At 42.2% G+C, this 13,759-nt stretch overlaps 1 protein-coding gene across 2 annotated transcripts in view; it reads right to left on the bottom strand.

Annotated features, from left to right (window-relative positions):
* Nucleotides 1–12,307: 12,307 nt before the first annotated feature.
* The window catches only part of LOC115474577 (UAP56-interacting factor-like), a 46,890-nt gene continuing 45,438 nt past the window's right edge, over nt 12,308–13,759 (bottom strand). For both annotated transcript variants that reach the window (XM_030210100.1, XM_030210101.1), the window contains exon 9: nt 12,308–12,664. In XM_030210100.1, the coding sequence (XP_030065960.1) occupies nt 12,569–12,664 (96 nt within the window). In that variant the 3' untranslated portion in view covers nt 12,308–12,568. The remainder of the gene's footprint in view (nt 12,665–13,759) is intronic.

Here is a 13,759-nt window from a genome sequence, read left to right on the forward strand (position 1 = left end):
TCGGATAGCAAACCATCGCTGGCTCACCCACCAACACTCTCAAAATGGTAGCCTCCCATGGGAATCCCCCCTTCAAGACAGGTCCCCCTCCAGGCCACCCCCACCCTGTGGTTCCCTCTCCCTGAAGTAACCCCCTCCCATGGTCAAATCTTCTTGGAAAGGCCCATCACACCCTGATGGTAACTCGGGCTTTACTGGGGTCTAGTGAGTCAGGAGTGATACCCACTTGTTCCCACCATAATGCTCCTCCAGCCAGAAACTAGATGTCGAAACTGCTAGCAATAACCCCACAATATTATTGCTTTGGGTCAGAATTCCATGGGGGCCTTCTTAAGAAGGTTTGTCCGCAGAAGGTGGGTTTGCTTTGGGAAGAGGGAATCACTTGGTGGGCCCATGCCCACATGTGGGGAGGGTACAGAGTGGCTATAATCAAGTGGTATCAGATGGGTGAGCAGGTGGGGTGGGGGATTACCGTCAGGGGGCATGCTGTGTTTTGGGGCTTGCTGTCAAGGGGCATCTAGGGATGTCAAGTGGGATTGTCAGGGGAGTGGGATTGTCAGGGGAGTGAGCCAGGAGGGGCTGGAGCTTGCAGTGGGAAGGGTTGCTAGTATGGGGGAGGGGTACCACTGATCGAGGCCATATGGTGAGGGAACAGTGATTTTAGAAAGCTACTCCCACATCTATTGGGGAAGTATATTCTCTACCCCCCCCCCCCCCCCCCCAATAGGTAGCTTTGTAAATTCACTGCTTCCTCTGGATATAGAGATACTGAGACTTGCAGCACTGCTCCTATTTTAGAAGAGGCTCTACTTTGGCAATGCCTCTTGGATTTTGTAGATGAACTCATGGATTTGTCCCATTCATAAAACCTCTCTCACTACAGGTTTGAGTAAGTCTCAAGAGAGATGACATCAGGATTAAGGCCCAAGGGATTAGGTAATATAAAGGGAATTCCATATGCCCAAAAATATACCACCTAAGAATGAAGTTTCCTGTCTTGCACCATACCTTCCAGCAATTTGTAAGACCAAAACTCCCCCTCTAATTTGATAGCTTGCCACCTTCTGGAACGGATGATGACGAGCTTGACGAGCTTTGTGTCACCCCTCCTCAGAGGGGGTGACAAGTGGGGAATGTATAATTATACTACAGCAAGAGGCCCTCACTGGATGCCCACCGGAAGGGTGGAAGGCCAGATTTTAGGACTCAGGCTGTAAAAATACCAGCTAGGTTTAAAAATCTATGACTGGCTGAGCAAGGACTTGCTTTTCCTGCAAGTTAATATGTGTTCTAGCTTAAGACCTATCCACTGGAATAGTGGCAGGCCAAGCTACATAGCTTTAAACAGCTGAAAAGCATTGACTAGGCCTGATAACAAGCTGATGGCCTTATAGCAGAGAACCTGCAATAGCAGGACTGCATGATGAGTCTTAATGAAACCTGGTACAACTTTCAAATTGAATGTAACACATATGATGTAGAAATTATGGATGAAAATGGAAAGTTTGGTTTGTAAGATGGAGAATGTTTTTAATAAGTTGGCACTCAGATCACAAGATGATATGAACCTGATATATCCAAATTTAGATATCTTCATAACAAAAGTTGTTTTGTTCTTGTTTGGATGTTTGGATACCCGTATCTAAGGAAATGTTTACAAAAAGGGAAATGTCTCAATCTCTCAAAATAGCTAGAACAGGAAAGGAGATGGTACAGATGGACACCTGGCCGGAAAGCAAAGTATGATTCATAGATTAAGCAATATTAGAGAAAAAAAAGGACCAGATACTATATAAAGAAGGGCATCAGATAGATCGTTGGAGGTTCTCCCCAACGCATCTAGGATGCAGAGCTCCGGTCAGCTGAATCCAGAATTTGTCTGATGAATGTATTGAATAGAAGACTTTATTTTGGTAAGAATAAACAAAATCCCATTTCTGAAAACTATCTTTGTCTTTATTTCTACTGTTTATCTATCATTTGCTCTACCAAATAATCCACACACAGGTGACACTCACTTTTCCAACTAATTAGGGTAGATTTTAATAATATATATGTGGGAACATAAATGGCCCAAGATACACCTAGATCCTGAAAGACAGAAAGCTGTGGTCATGGGAATAAGGTGTGAACTCCGCCTTCTGATGCCTTCCCAGAACAGACCCCCATGGGTCTGGGTAACCCTGGAGGGGTCTAAAAGGGGGGCATTAAAACAGTATGAAATCCTTTTTCCACATCCTATCTAAAGTTTGCCTCAATATATTCAAGAAATACCTGAAACAGAAAAGGTTCAGTGCTGTACAGAGCACTCTCCAGGAAAGGAAACCCCTTCTTGCAATGCAATACACCAAGAGAAAAGAAAAATGTCAGTAAAACAATCATTTCAAAATTAGGAGGCCCAAACTTTACAATACATTTTTTGTTTTGTTACATTTGTACCCTGCGCTTTCCCACTTATGGCAGGCTCAATGCGTCTTACATATTGTATACAGGTACTTATTTGTACCTGGGGCAATGGAGGGTTAAGTGACTTGCCCAGAGTCACAAGGAGCTGCCTGTGCCTGAAGTGGGAATTGAGAACTCAGTTCCTCAGGACCAAAGTCCACCAACCTAACCACTAGGCCACAGAAGGACAATTTTAGAAGGAAAAACTGGAAAGGAGGCCAGAAATTATACTATTAAGACACCTGCATTGGTACATACGGGAACACAATCTTAGGATCTCAACCTGTCAAATCAAGACATGTCATCACTCAGAAACATGGTTAGTCAAGATGGTTTAAAACACACATTGGTAGGAAATTTTCCTATGGTGCTTATTTTAGAAACACTATTCACGTTTTAGATATTCATAAACTGGCACAATGTCCAAATCCTGATTTTACAAAGCCTGGATAGGAAACTCTAAAACTGAAGAGCATTTTTCTGGCAAGGGGTGTGGTCTGGACAAGTTGTGGGTGGGTTTGGGTGGTCTAAAAATGTGAATACTCGTTCCTCATTGCAGAAGGGCAAAGTATGTTGATGTCTGTAAATGTCAACGTTGCAAGTTAGACCTGCTACCTAGAATATCCAGGAGACCCCAGGATGAGTGATTGTTTGCACTTACCTCATGTTCACTACAAAATATAATATAGGGTAAGAGTAAAGCCTGAGTGGTACATGCAGGGGAAGTGCCCAGCATCTACCCTGCATGTGCTACACAGGTCATGTAGAGACCCCATAACCCCATATTACATGGTGTTGCCCACCAAACCATGTCTCCCCTCCCAGCCCCCTTGGCAGGTCCAAAGACCCATCCCATCTTTACACCAACAGATGATCTCTCTCCTGACCCCTCCCAATCCCCCCTCATGTCCGATCCCTCTCCTAACCTCCCTATGCTTTCTGATCCCCCTAAACTCAACCCTTCCTCAGAACAAAGAGCAACTGTACCCTTGAGACCTATCTTCACTCCCACCCCAAACATCCCCAACCCACTGGGACCTATCCATACTGTAGACGTCATGTTACAGTGTCTCTGGGCTGCAGTAGACCTTCCCTGTTGCTGGTTGGGAGGGCACCAGGATACAAGATGATGCCTCTGTCTTCAAGCACTGCTAGAAGGCAGAGGCACCAGGATTCAAGGCAGTGCCATCTTGGTTCCAGGAACCTATGTCTTCTAGCATTACATAAAGGCAGTGGTGCCATCTTGGTTCCTGGCACCCTCCCAGGAAGCAGCAGATAAGGACCACCCCCACCTGGGGACAAGTCTAATATGGGAATGGAACAAGACAGGAGAGAAGAGAAAAGTGAAATGGACAGAAGCCACTGGAAGGAGAATTAACATAAGACAAATAGGAAAGCAGAAAAGAGAAACTGGAATCAATATGATAGAAAAGTAAAATCATGAAAAAAAGGGGTGGGAATGACCAATGCGATGAGTCTGGATGAAAGTTCAAATCCTTTATTCATATAGACATCAGTATTTACTTGAAGACAGCACATTGAAGAAAAACATCATACTGGACCTAGGGATGGACCCAACATGATTCGTGTTTCAATCTGCATCAGGAGTCCAACACTAGGATCAAATGCTAAAAATGTGCTAAAAAGATGCAAAATCCTCAGCTGTGCTTTCAAAGACGGTTGCAGCTATGAATGCACAACCAAGGATTTTGATTATAGATTCTAGCATTGCTTTGCTTCAGCATATTTCAGCATTTGAGCCTAGTCTTGGAGTCCTGATGAAGGCACAGGCCGAAATACGGATTGTGTTGAGTCCATCCCCAGGTCCAGTTTGATGTTTTTCTTCAATGTGCTGTCTTCAAGCAAATGCTGATGTGTATATGAATAAAGAATTTGAACTTTTATCTGGAATCATCACATTGATCATTCCCACCCCTTTTTTTCTTCATTGTGATATCTGTGGGATTGTTTGGTTTTAGCTGGAAAAATAAAATGTCCAGACAACAAAGGTTGAAAAAAGTGTTTTATTTTGAACTTACTAACTGGAATATGCTTGCTTTGGCAGATGTTCTTGGCAGACTTTGTATTATATTAAGTACAAAGGAAATGTGTTTCTGTTTTTAGTTCTCCAGTGTTACACTATATTATGAGAGTAAATTCGGGGGAGGGGGAGGGGCTCCCAGTTCAATTTTTGTCTACATATTTTTATTTCTAATTTGTGATCCCTTGTTCTGTATTTAGTGAGGTTCTGTCAATGTGTGGTAGCAATGGCAGGTGCTGAGATTGTGGAAGGGGACAGGGAGGAAAGGGGATCAGGGGAACCCCCTTCTTAATTCCTGCACTGTGCCTCAGTATGTCTAACACCAGCCCTGATACTTGCTATACTTGGCAGTCCTCCAGCATTCAGTGGCAGCATCCCTGAGCCACCAGCACTGGCAACCTGCACATGCTCAGTTTTTACACATGCATGAAAACTGAGCATGTGTGGGTTTATTTATTTTATATACCGTCAGTCGCCATATTGCAGCTAGTTAACAATAAAAGCTCAGTGGAGCATAAGAATGACAGGTAGAAATAAGGGTTCAGAGGAGTGTGAGAGAAAGAGGAAAAAGAAATGATAACGAAAATAATTAGATGAGTTAATTGAGAGGAAAGGTTTTTTAGGTAGAATTAACTCATCTAACTCAATTAACTCATCTAATTAACTCATGAAATAGTTAGGAAGTCCACATGGGAAGGCCTGATTAAAAAGCCAGGACTTGAGGATTCTTGAAAGCAGAGTAAGAGGTTCAGATTTGAGTGGAGGAGTGGCCTAGTGGTTAGGGTGGTGGACTTTGGTCCTGAGGAACTGAGTTTGATTCCCGGCACAGGCAGCTCCTTGTGACTCTGGGCAAGTCACTTAACCCCCTCCATTGCCCCATGTATGCTGCATTGAGCCTGCCATGAGTGGGAAAGCATGGGGTACAAATGTAACAAAAATAAATAAATGTGATGGGGTGGTGTGTTCCAGAGCTTGGGACCTGCATATGCAAAGGCAGTGGTACAAGTGTTGTCCAATCATGTGGATGGAGGTATAGCAGGGACTGCTGGGAATATTGGAGGGATCAGGAAGAAGAATAGGAGATGAACAGCTTGGGTTCAGGGAAGCTGCTGCTGATTGCCAACATGGTAAAAGAAAGTTCTAGCTGCTTTTGAAAGAGAGCTTCCGCTGGTGGGGCTTGGGGATCCATGCCAGTTAAGATATTTATATTTTGAGTTGGAGGGATGCTGGTAGGAGGCAATGAGGGGGAAGTGAGCAGAAGGAGGGCAGGGATGGAGAGAAAATTTCATGTCCACCAAAAATTGGCTGTCTGGCCATGCCACTAATCACTATACATTTGCAAGGAAATTTCAGAAAGAACGAGGCCACTAGCTAAAAAATAAAATCCTGTATCTCATTAACAGAAACTATTTATGTTTTTCAATGTGGCTTTAGCCACCTCAGGAAATTATCAAGAAATCAGACCTCACAATTCCTGAAAAACAAATTCATAAACCAGCCCTGATCAGGATCTAAAGCAAACTTCTGAATCAAAGTTAAGGCAACCATCAGCTTCATAGGGCAATACAATCAAATCCAAAGTGTTGAGATCTAGGGAACAACTCACCTAGCCCCTCTCCTCCTCCTGCTCCTCACCACCACCATCACCATTTCTTTCTTTTTAAAGGGTGGCAGATAATAAGCTTTAGAAATCAGAGAGATACAGCCAGCAGAAACTTTAAAGACTTCAACAACATATTTCTTATACATCTCCAAGGGAAAAGTCACCTGGACTTGTTGAAAGTTAATACAGTGCACAGTACACCTTCTAGCAACATTCTCTAAATTCCCAACTTTACTACAGAGAAAGAAATTGTCTCAAGCAATGGCCTCATGGCAACCCTTAGCCTTATTCTTTTAAATATCCAGTCATCCAGTCAAGCTTTAACATCACCCAGTTCACTTTCTACAAATGCATTCTTGTTGCTAATAGCAGATAGCTGAGTAGACAGGGATTGTCTAAGGCTTACCACCACAGTCATATCCCCTCCAAGGAAAGAGGCACAGGGTTGATTAGCTGACATTGTCTTTGCTGTTCTTGGACCATCTTCTGAAGTGGGACCATTACCCAGCCTTCTCACTGACCATCTTCAGGCTCACCTGCATTTGGAACGGACTCAAAGCACAGAGGGCCAGATGCACTAAACCATAACGACCCTCTAATAACCCTTTAACGAAGGAAATTCCTAACAGTTGCATGCATTAAAGGCCTTTTTTCCAACGAAGCAAGCAGCTAACAAAAATGGAATACAAAAGAGTAACTACTATTGTAATGTGGGCGATTCGGGATGCACTAACAATACCGAAGATTACGCCGAATCATTTACCGCGACATATTAAACGTATGGTCAGAGCAGTCGTAAAGGCCTGAGCTGTCATCTCCCCGCTTCCCCCTGCACCTTAAAATTCCAAGCTGGCAGGTTGAAAAACAAAATAAACATCACAAACATGTGGCTCCCCGCTTCCCTCTGCATACAATACTAATGAAACGGACACAAAATTAAAAAAGGACTGGGAGGGGGCAAGGGCGCTCATCAGGAGCATCCTGTATGGACGGCCTTGCTCCCGCGCCCCCCCCCCCACGAGGTCGCCGCTGCTCCCCGCTTCCGCTCGTATAAAATAAAAAATTAAAACAAAACTAAAAAGTTTAGCAGCCCCGGTCCTCCTCCCTTCCTGTCTCTCTCTTCTCCTTCTCCCACCACTGCTCCGCCTCCCGCCATCCTCCGCCCCCGTGCCACACCCCCCTGAGTTCGTCACTGCCGCTCCCCCCCTCCACCGGACTCCCCCTCCACCTTAATGGCCGGTGCAGCGCCTCTCACCTGTGTGTGAAGGCGCTGCATGGGATGGAACAGCTGATCGACGATCACTGCTGCCTCCTCCGACGTCTCTTTGTTCTTCAGGCAGCAGTGATCGCCGATCAGCTGTTCCATCCCATGCAGCGCCTTCACACACAGGTGAGAGGCGCTGCACCGGCCATTAAGGCAGATGGGGGGGTCTGGTGGAGGGGGGAGCGGCGGCGACGAACTCTTGATCCAATTATTCATCTTTAAAAGAAATTGAGCCATTGCCCCAGGTACATAAACTTAAATTGTGAATCTGCTAAGGACAGAGAAAGTACCTGCGTATAACGTATGCAAACTGCTTTGGTCGTACCACAAAAAGGCAGTATATCAAATCCATGACCTTTTACCCTTTTTCTTTATTGCCATTTTTTCAGACTAAATATTGGACGAGTTATACAAGTAAAGGTACTTGAAATGATCGAAATACCAAGACTTGTGACAATATGGAAATCATTACTTAGAAAAAAAGCAGCCAAATGCTTTAACAGATGTCCTTTAATGCAGGTCTCAGAGCACAACAGATTTCCTTTCCCAACACTTTCTTCTCCCTCCAACCACAAGCTATGTACTTTAAATAATAACATTGCATTCGATTGCATCCAAGCAGGCGGATGCTGCCATCATCTGGTGAAGTAGTTTAACATTCTGGAGAAATCTGTCTGAAAAATGGACTTTCTTCAAACACAGAAAGGAACATATGTTAACATTTTGTTTTAGGAATTGCAAACACAAAATTAAATTGTTTTAAAGAAGACTAGAAGAAATCTTACTCATTGTTATTAATGTATAACAGCTAATCTAACAAAGATACTAGATTGTGATTATTAATAAATTGGATTACTCTATAACAGAGTCATGTTTTTAACTAAATAGACATTAGTTCACTTTGGGGCCCCTTTAGAATTCTGTGGTAGAGCTACCACGGCGTTGGCATGTGTCAATCTGGCACTACTGCCAGCCCACCGCTGGAGCCGGCGATAGTGCTGCCCCCACATGCCATTTCTGGTGCGACCGCAAATATTTTTTATTTTTACCACTGGATTACTGTGAGAGCCCTTACCGCCTTCTAAATAGGAGGTGGTAAGGGCTCCCCCAGGAAATGGCCCTGTGGCAAGTTTGTACTTAACGCACAGCCGTTTCCTTTAAAAAAAAAACAATGTGGCAAAAGGGGCCTTGACACGTGGAAAATCCACATGCTGATGCTACCACAGGGCCCCTTTACCAGAAGTTTGTAAAAGGGGCTCCATATACATTGTATTTTTCTAGTTGAATGCTAAAAATGATAGTGTGCTAGATTTCTGGTGCGTTGTATACTGTAAGTTATTCCCCTTTATGTAAATTTCATGCAGGCAATAGGCATGACCTTCAGATAAGTAGTGCCATACTGGGAAAGACCAAAGGTCCATCTAGCCCAGCATCCTGTCACCGACAGTGGCCAATCCAGGTCAAGGGCACCTGGCACGCTCCCCAAACGTAAAAACATTCCAGACAAGTTATACCTAAAAATGCAGAATTTTTCCAAGTCCATTTAATAGCGGTCTATGGACTTGTCCTTTAGGAATCTATCTAACCCCTTTTTAAACTCCGTCAAGCTAATCGCCCGTACCACGTTCTCCGGCAACGAATTCCAGAGTCTAATTACACGTTGGGTGAAGAAAAATTTTCTCCGATTCGTTTTAAATTTACCACACTGTAGCTTCAACTCATGCCCTCTAGTCCTAGTATTTTTGGATAGCGTGAACAGTCGCTTCACATCCACCCGATCCATTCCACTCATTATTTTATACACTTCTATCATATCTCCCCTCAGCCGTCTCTTCTCCAAGCTGAAAAGCCCTAGCCTTCTCAGCCTCTCTTCATAGGAAAGTCGTCCCATCCCCACTATCATTTTCGTCGCCCTTCGCTGTACCTTTTCCAATTCTACTATATCTTTTTTGAGATACGGACACCAGTACTGAACACAATACTCCAGGTGCGGTCGCACCATGGAGCGATACAACGGCATTATAACATCCGCACACCTGGACTCCATACCCTTCCTAATAACACCCAACATTCTATTCGCTTTCCTAGCTTTCCTTTCTCTCATAGCAAGTCATAAACTTGGACTGAATATTATGATGTTGAAGAATTGTGTTAACAGGTCCTTGTCCAGACTAGGGAAAAGCAACATTTTTTCCTTTGTCTCATAAATACGGGAAAAAAAGACAAAGGCATGATTGATTCAGAGTTATATTTTTAGTTTATTTTTTAATTATTTGTGATCTTATTTATGTTGTCTGGTCATTATTTTAACGTGCATACTTTGTGTTTTGCTCAGAATTGTAGATGATGTGAATAAGACATTCTTTTAATATAACCATCAGGTCTAAACCAGTGTTTCCCAAGTCAGCCCTGGTGTACCTCCCTTGCCAGTCAGGTCTTCAGGATATCCACAAAGAATATGCATGAAATTGATTTTCATATAATGGAGGCAGTGTATGCAAATAAATTTCATGCGTGTTCATTGTGGATATCCTGAAAATCTGACTGGCAAGGGGGGGGGGGAGTACTCCAGGGCTGACATGGGAAACTCCGGTCTAAACTGTCATGAGAGTCTTCTCCTCTCAATATCTCTCTAGAACAGGGTGTCCAACCTCAGCCCTCACCCAATGAATATGCATGAGATCTTTTTGGATACAATAAAGGCAGTGCATGTAAATAGATCTCATGCATATTCATTGTACTCCAAGTAACAGTATTCTATTTCCAAAATTATTGTTGTACACTCACTTTATTATATTTATACTTTATCTACCTTACATTCACATCATTAGCATATTTAGTGTATAAACCCTTCCTGCATATACTGTGTGATGCGTTTGATTCACTTATTTTTTTTGTTACATTTGTACCCTGCACTTTCCCACTCATGGCAGGCTCAATGTGGCTAAGGAGAGTTAAGTGACTTGCCCAGAGTCACAAGGAGCTGCCTGTGCCTGAAGTGGGAATTGAACTCAGTTCCTCAGTTCTCAGGACCAAAGTCCACCACCCTAACCACTAGGCCACTCCACCACTCACCATGTGGTAAATCCACATGCTTAATCCATTCAATCATCCTTACATACTATCTTTCATACTGCATTTAACAGAGCTCTTAAGTGCCCTTTCCACACATTAGTTTTCCCACCTATTCTGGAATAAAATCTTAAACACAATATATACATTCACGTATACCCAATATTATCGATTCACAGTGAACACAACTCAAAATTTGACTGCTTTTCAATCGGACTCTCACGAGCCTCTTGTTTTAACCACACTTCTCAGTCATATTTGTCCATGGTAATTGCTCTGTCTTGTGTTTATATTTCTCAAAACCGGATCTTTACAAACGTATTGAGTCAATGCTCTCCACTCCAAGTCTTGTCACCATCACATTGAGAAAACTAATTGGGACCTGACCAAAAAAGTTCAAGATCTTGACACTAGGGTCCAATGAAATTATATTAATCAGAGAGGAGTTGTAGAGTCTTGTGTGCACATTATTTAGAGGATGAGCAGGGCGGTTTTTGAAATGGGAGAAGAAGATCAAGTAGAGGACATTAAGGTCAAGACTGAGCAAGCACCTTGTACCTGGGAGGTAACATGCCAAAACTTTCCCAGAGAAGACGTCATGGGGAAAATCACCTGCACTGTGTGGCAGGTACTGTCCAGGCAACCCTACTGGGCAAGCTGGAAGGACCATATCAGTCTTTATCTGCTGTTATCCTCTTTGGGGTAAATATTCAGCCGGTGGCAGTGAACATTTTGCTGACCACCACTGGTATTATTCCTGGATATTCAATGCCAGGCCATTTCTGGTTTATGAGGCGCTGGCTAACACATAGCCGGTTAAGTCGATATTGAGAACATAATGTTTGCCAATACCCTAACCAGCCAAGTGCTGACTCTGTCCCCGGAACGCCTTCAAATTAGCCACTTTTCATTTTCATGCTAACTGCTAATTTTCAGCGGTGATAACTGGTTAAGTGCTACTGAGAATTAGTGGAGAGCCCCAAACAAGCGTTTTAATAGATCAGCAGCCAGTTAAATCATTTTGAATATCGATCTGTATGTTACTATATTTTATAGTTGAGTGTGAGGTTTGTAAATATATGCTGTCAAATTAAACTATCTTGGCTATCTTTCTTTCCACCCTTGATTCTTAACACTGTTTGCAAGATAATTTGCATGATAATCTTACACTTTACATCATCGTAGCTGTTTTCCGGCAAATTAAATACCAAGAACATAAAGCAGATGTTTACTTAACCAAGGATTGCTGAGTACATATCATATAATGTAATTATCATTTTATAAAAGTAACTTGGAAAAGGTAAAAACAAGTAATAGGAGTCGACACAGTGGGGGGGGGGGGGGGGGGATTTTCTGCACCTAAACCTCGTTTTATTTGTGGAAAAAGGGCTTTTGTAAAATGACGTCATGGTATACTTGCATTAACAGTAGGTGCATGCTATTACAGAACCTATATGTATGTGTGTTTGAGGGTGTAGTGTAAAACATGTGTGTCATTTAAAAAAAATACACATGTATATGTATACTTCAGTGCACTATAGCTTCAATTGTTGCAGCTTTTAGTGAGACTGCACATATAGACTTATGTTGTCATTAAAGATCACCCAAATAGACGCTTGCATTGACTTCCAACCTAGATGACCTGTTACAGTTTGCCCTATTAAAAGGTAGGCAACTCCTGTCCTTGAGTGCTGAGAGCCATTTGGATTTTCAGAATATCCACAGTGAATATGCATGAGATTTATCTGCATATGGTGGATGGTGTGCATGCAAATATATCTCATCCATATTCAGTACAGGTATGTTGAAAACCCGACTCATTTGTGACACTTGAGGAGCAGAGTTGCCTACCTCTGTGCTAGAAGAATGAAATGAATATTCATTGAGCTGATATCTGCAATTTTTTCCTTTCAGGGACAAGTAAGAATGAAGATTTGAAGATTAGCATAGGTACATGGATGAGACTTCAACTCACTTGAAATTGTGGTTATGTACCTGCAGGGAATACACGTGGTATCTCTTAGTTATCTGTTATCTCTAACTCAGAATGTTAACAATAATATCATTAAATTATGTCAATTCTTATATACATCAGAGCTCCATAGAAATTGTGATTTCCTTATAAAACTAATCATTATGCAGCTTAAGAGAATAGGACTGTTCGCTGTCTAGGTCTTATTGCTTTAAAATTTCTTCTGGTCTTCAGAATGGAAAATCTTTCATTCATGGTGATATTTGTCTGCAGGGATACAAATAATACATGATTGCTATGACATAATATGTGCAAAAATTAACATACTCCACTTTACATCAAAGTAAATATACATGGATAATTTGAAAGTGTTGTTTAAGATTTCATATAGCAATGGAAAAATATTCAGTGTTTTGGACACTGGACAATGCTTTTCTGATAAACCCAGAGGCTCTGCTGCTAGATAATTGAAAAAAAAACCGGGGTTTGGAGCCATAGACAAGTACATTGAAGGACAAGACAAAGACAATTGTATGGCTTTAGATAATGGAATTTTGCATTATTCAAGTCCTATGTTTTGAAATATTATGGTTTCTTGAAGCAGCAGCAGCAGCAGCAGCAGCCGTGTTTACATGGTTTAGCTTTATCACATACTCAGATTCATACTTGGTTCTAACCCTCTTTTGTTCATTATGGGACTTTTTTACTAAGCAGAAAAAACAACATAGGTGACCAAAATAAAGTTCTACACCAAAGGTGCCACCAATTCTTTTATCTTCAATTGGTGACACTTTCTATGTGGAGTTTTATTTTGTTTTGTTTTTCTGTGTAATGTCCATGGAGAGTAGTTCTTCTGTTCTTTTGCCTTTTTAGGGGTCCTTTTACTAAGCTGTGGGGGGAAAGGGCCCTGTGGTAGCGGCGGGAATTGTTTTTCCTGTGCATCAGGGAGGGCCCTTTTTACCGCAGCCAGTAAAATGCCCCCCCCCCCCAAAAAAAAATGACCACACGGAAAGATAACTTTAAAAAAAATAAGATTAAAAAATTCTACAATTAACTAAAAAGGTTATTATTGTCCTTTTCTGCTTCACAATTTTCAGTCAAAATGTAAACTGCAAACCATCATTGTAAACTGTACGCCATCTTTGTAATTCTCAACCAGATTGTAAATTATAAACCACTTTGAACTGAAATCTGTTTTTGGATAACAGTGGACTACAAGAATGCAGGAGGAGTGGCCTAGTGGTTAGAGCACTGGTCTTGCAATCCAGAGGTGGCCGGTTCAAATCCCAGTGCTGCTCCTTGTGATCTTGGGTAAGCCACTTAACCCTCCATTGCCTCGGGTACAAACTTAAATTGTGAGCC

Source organism: Microcaecilia unicolor, chromosome 7, assembly GCF_901765095.1.
Source record: "Microcaecilia unicolor chromosome 7, aMicUni1.1, whole genome shotgun sequence".
NCBI classification, from domain to species: Eukaryota; Metazoa; Chordata; class Amphibia; order Gymnophiona; family Siphonopidae; genus Microcaecilia; species Microcaecilia unicolor.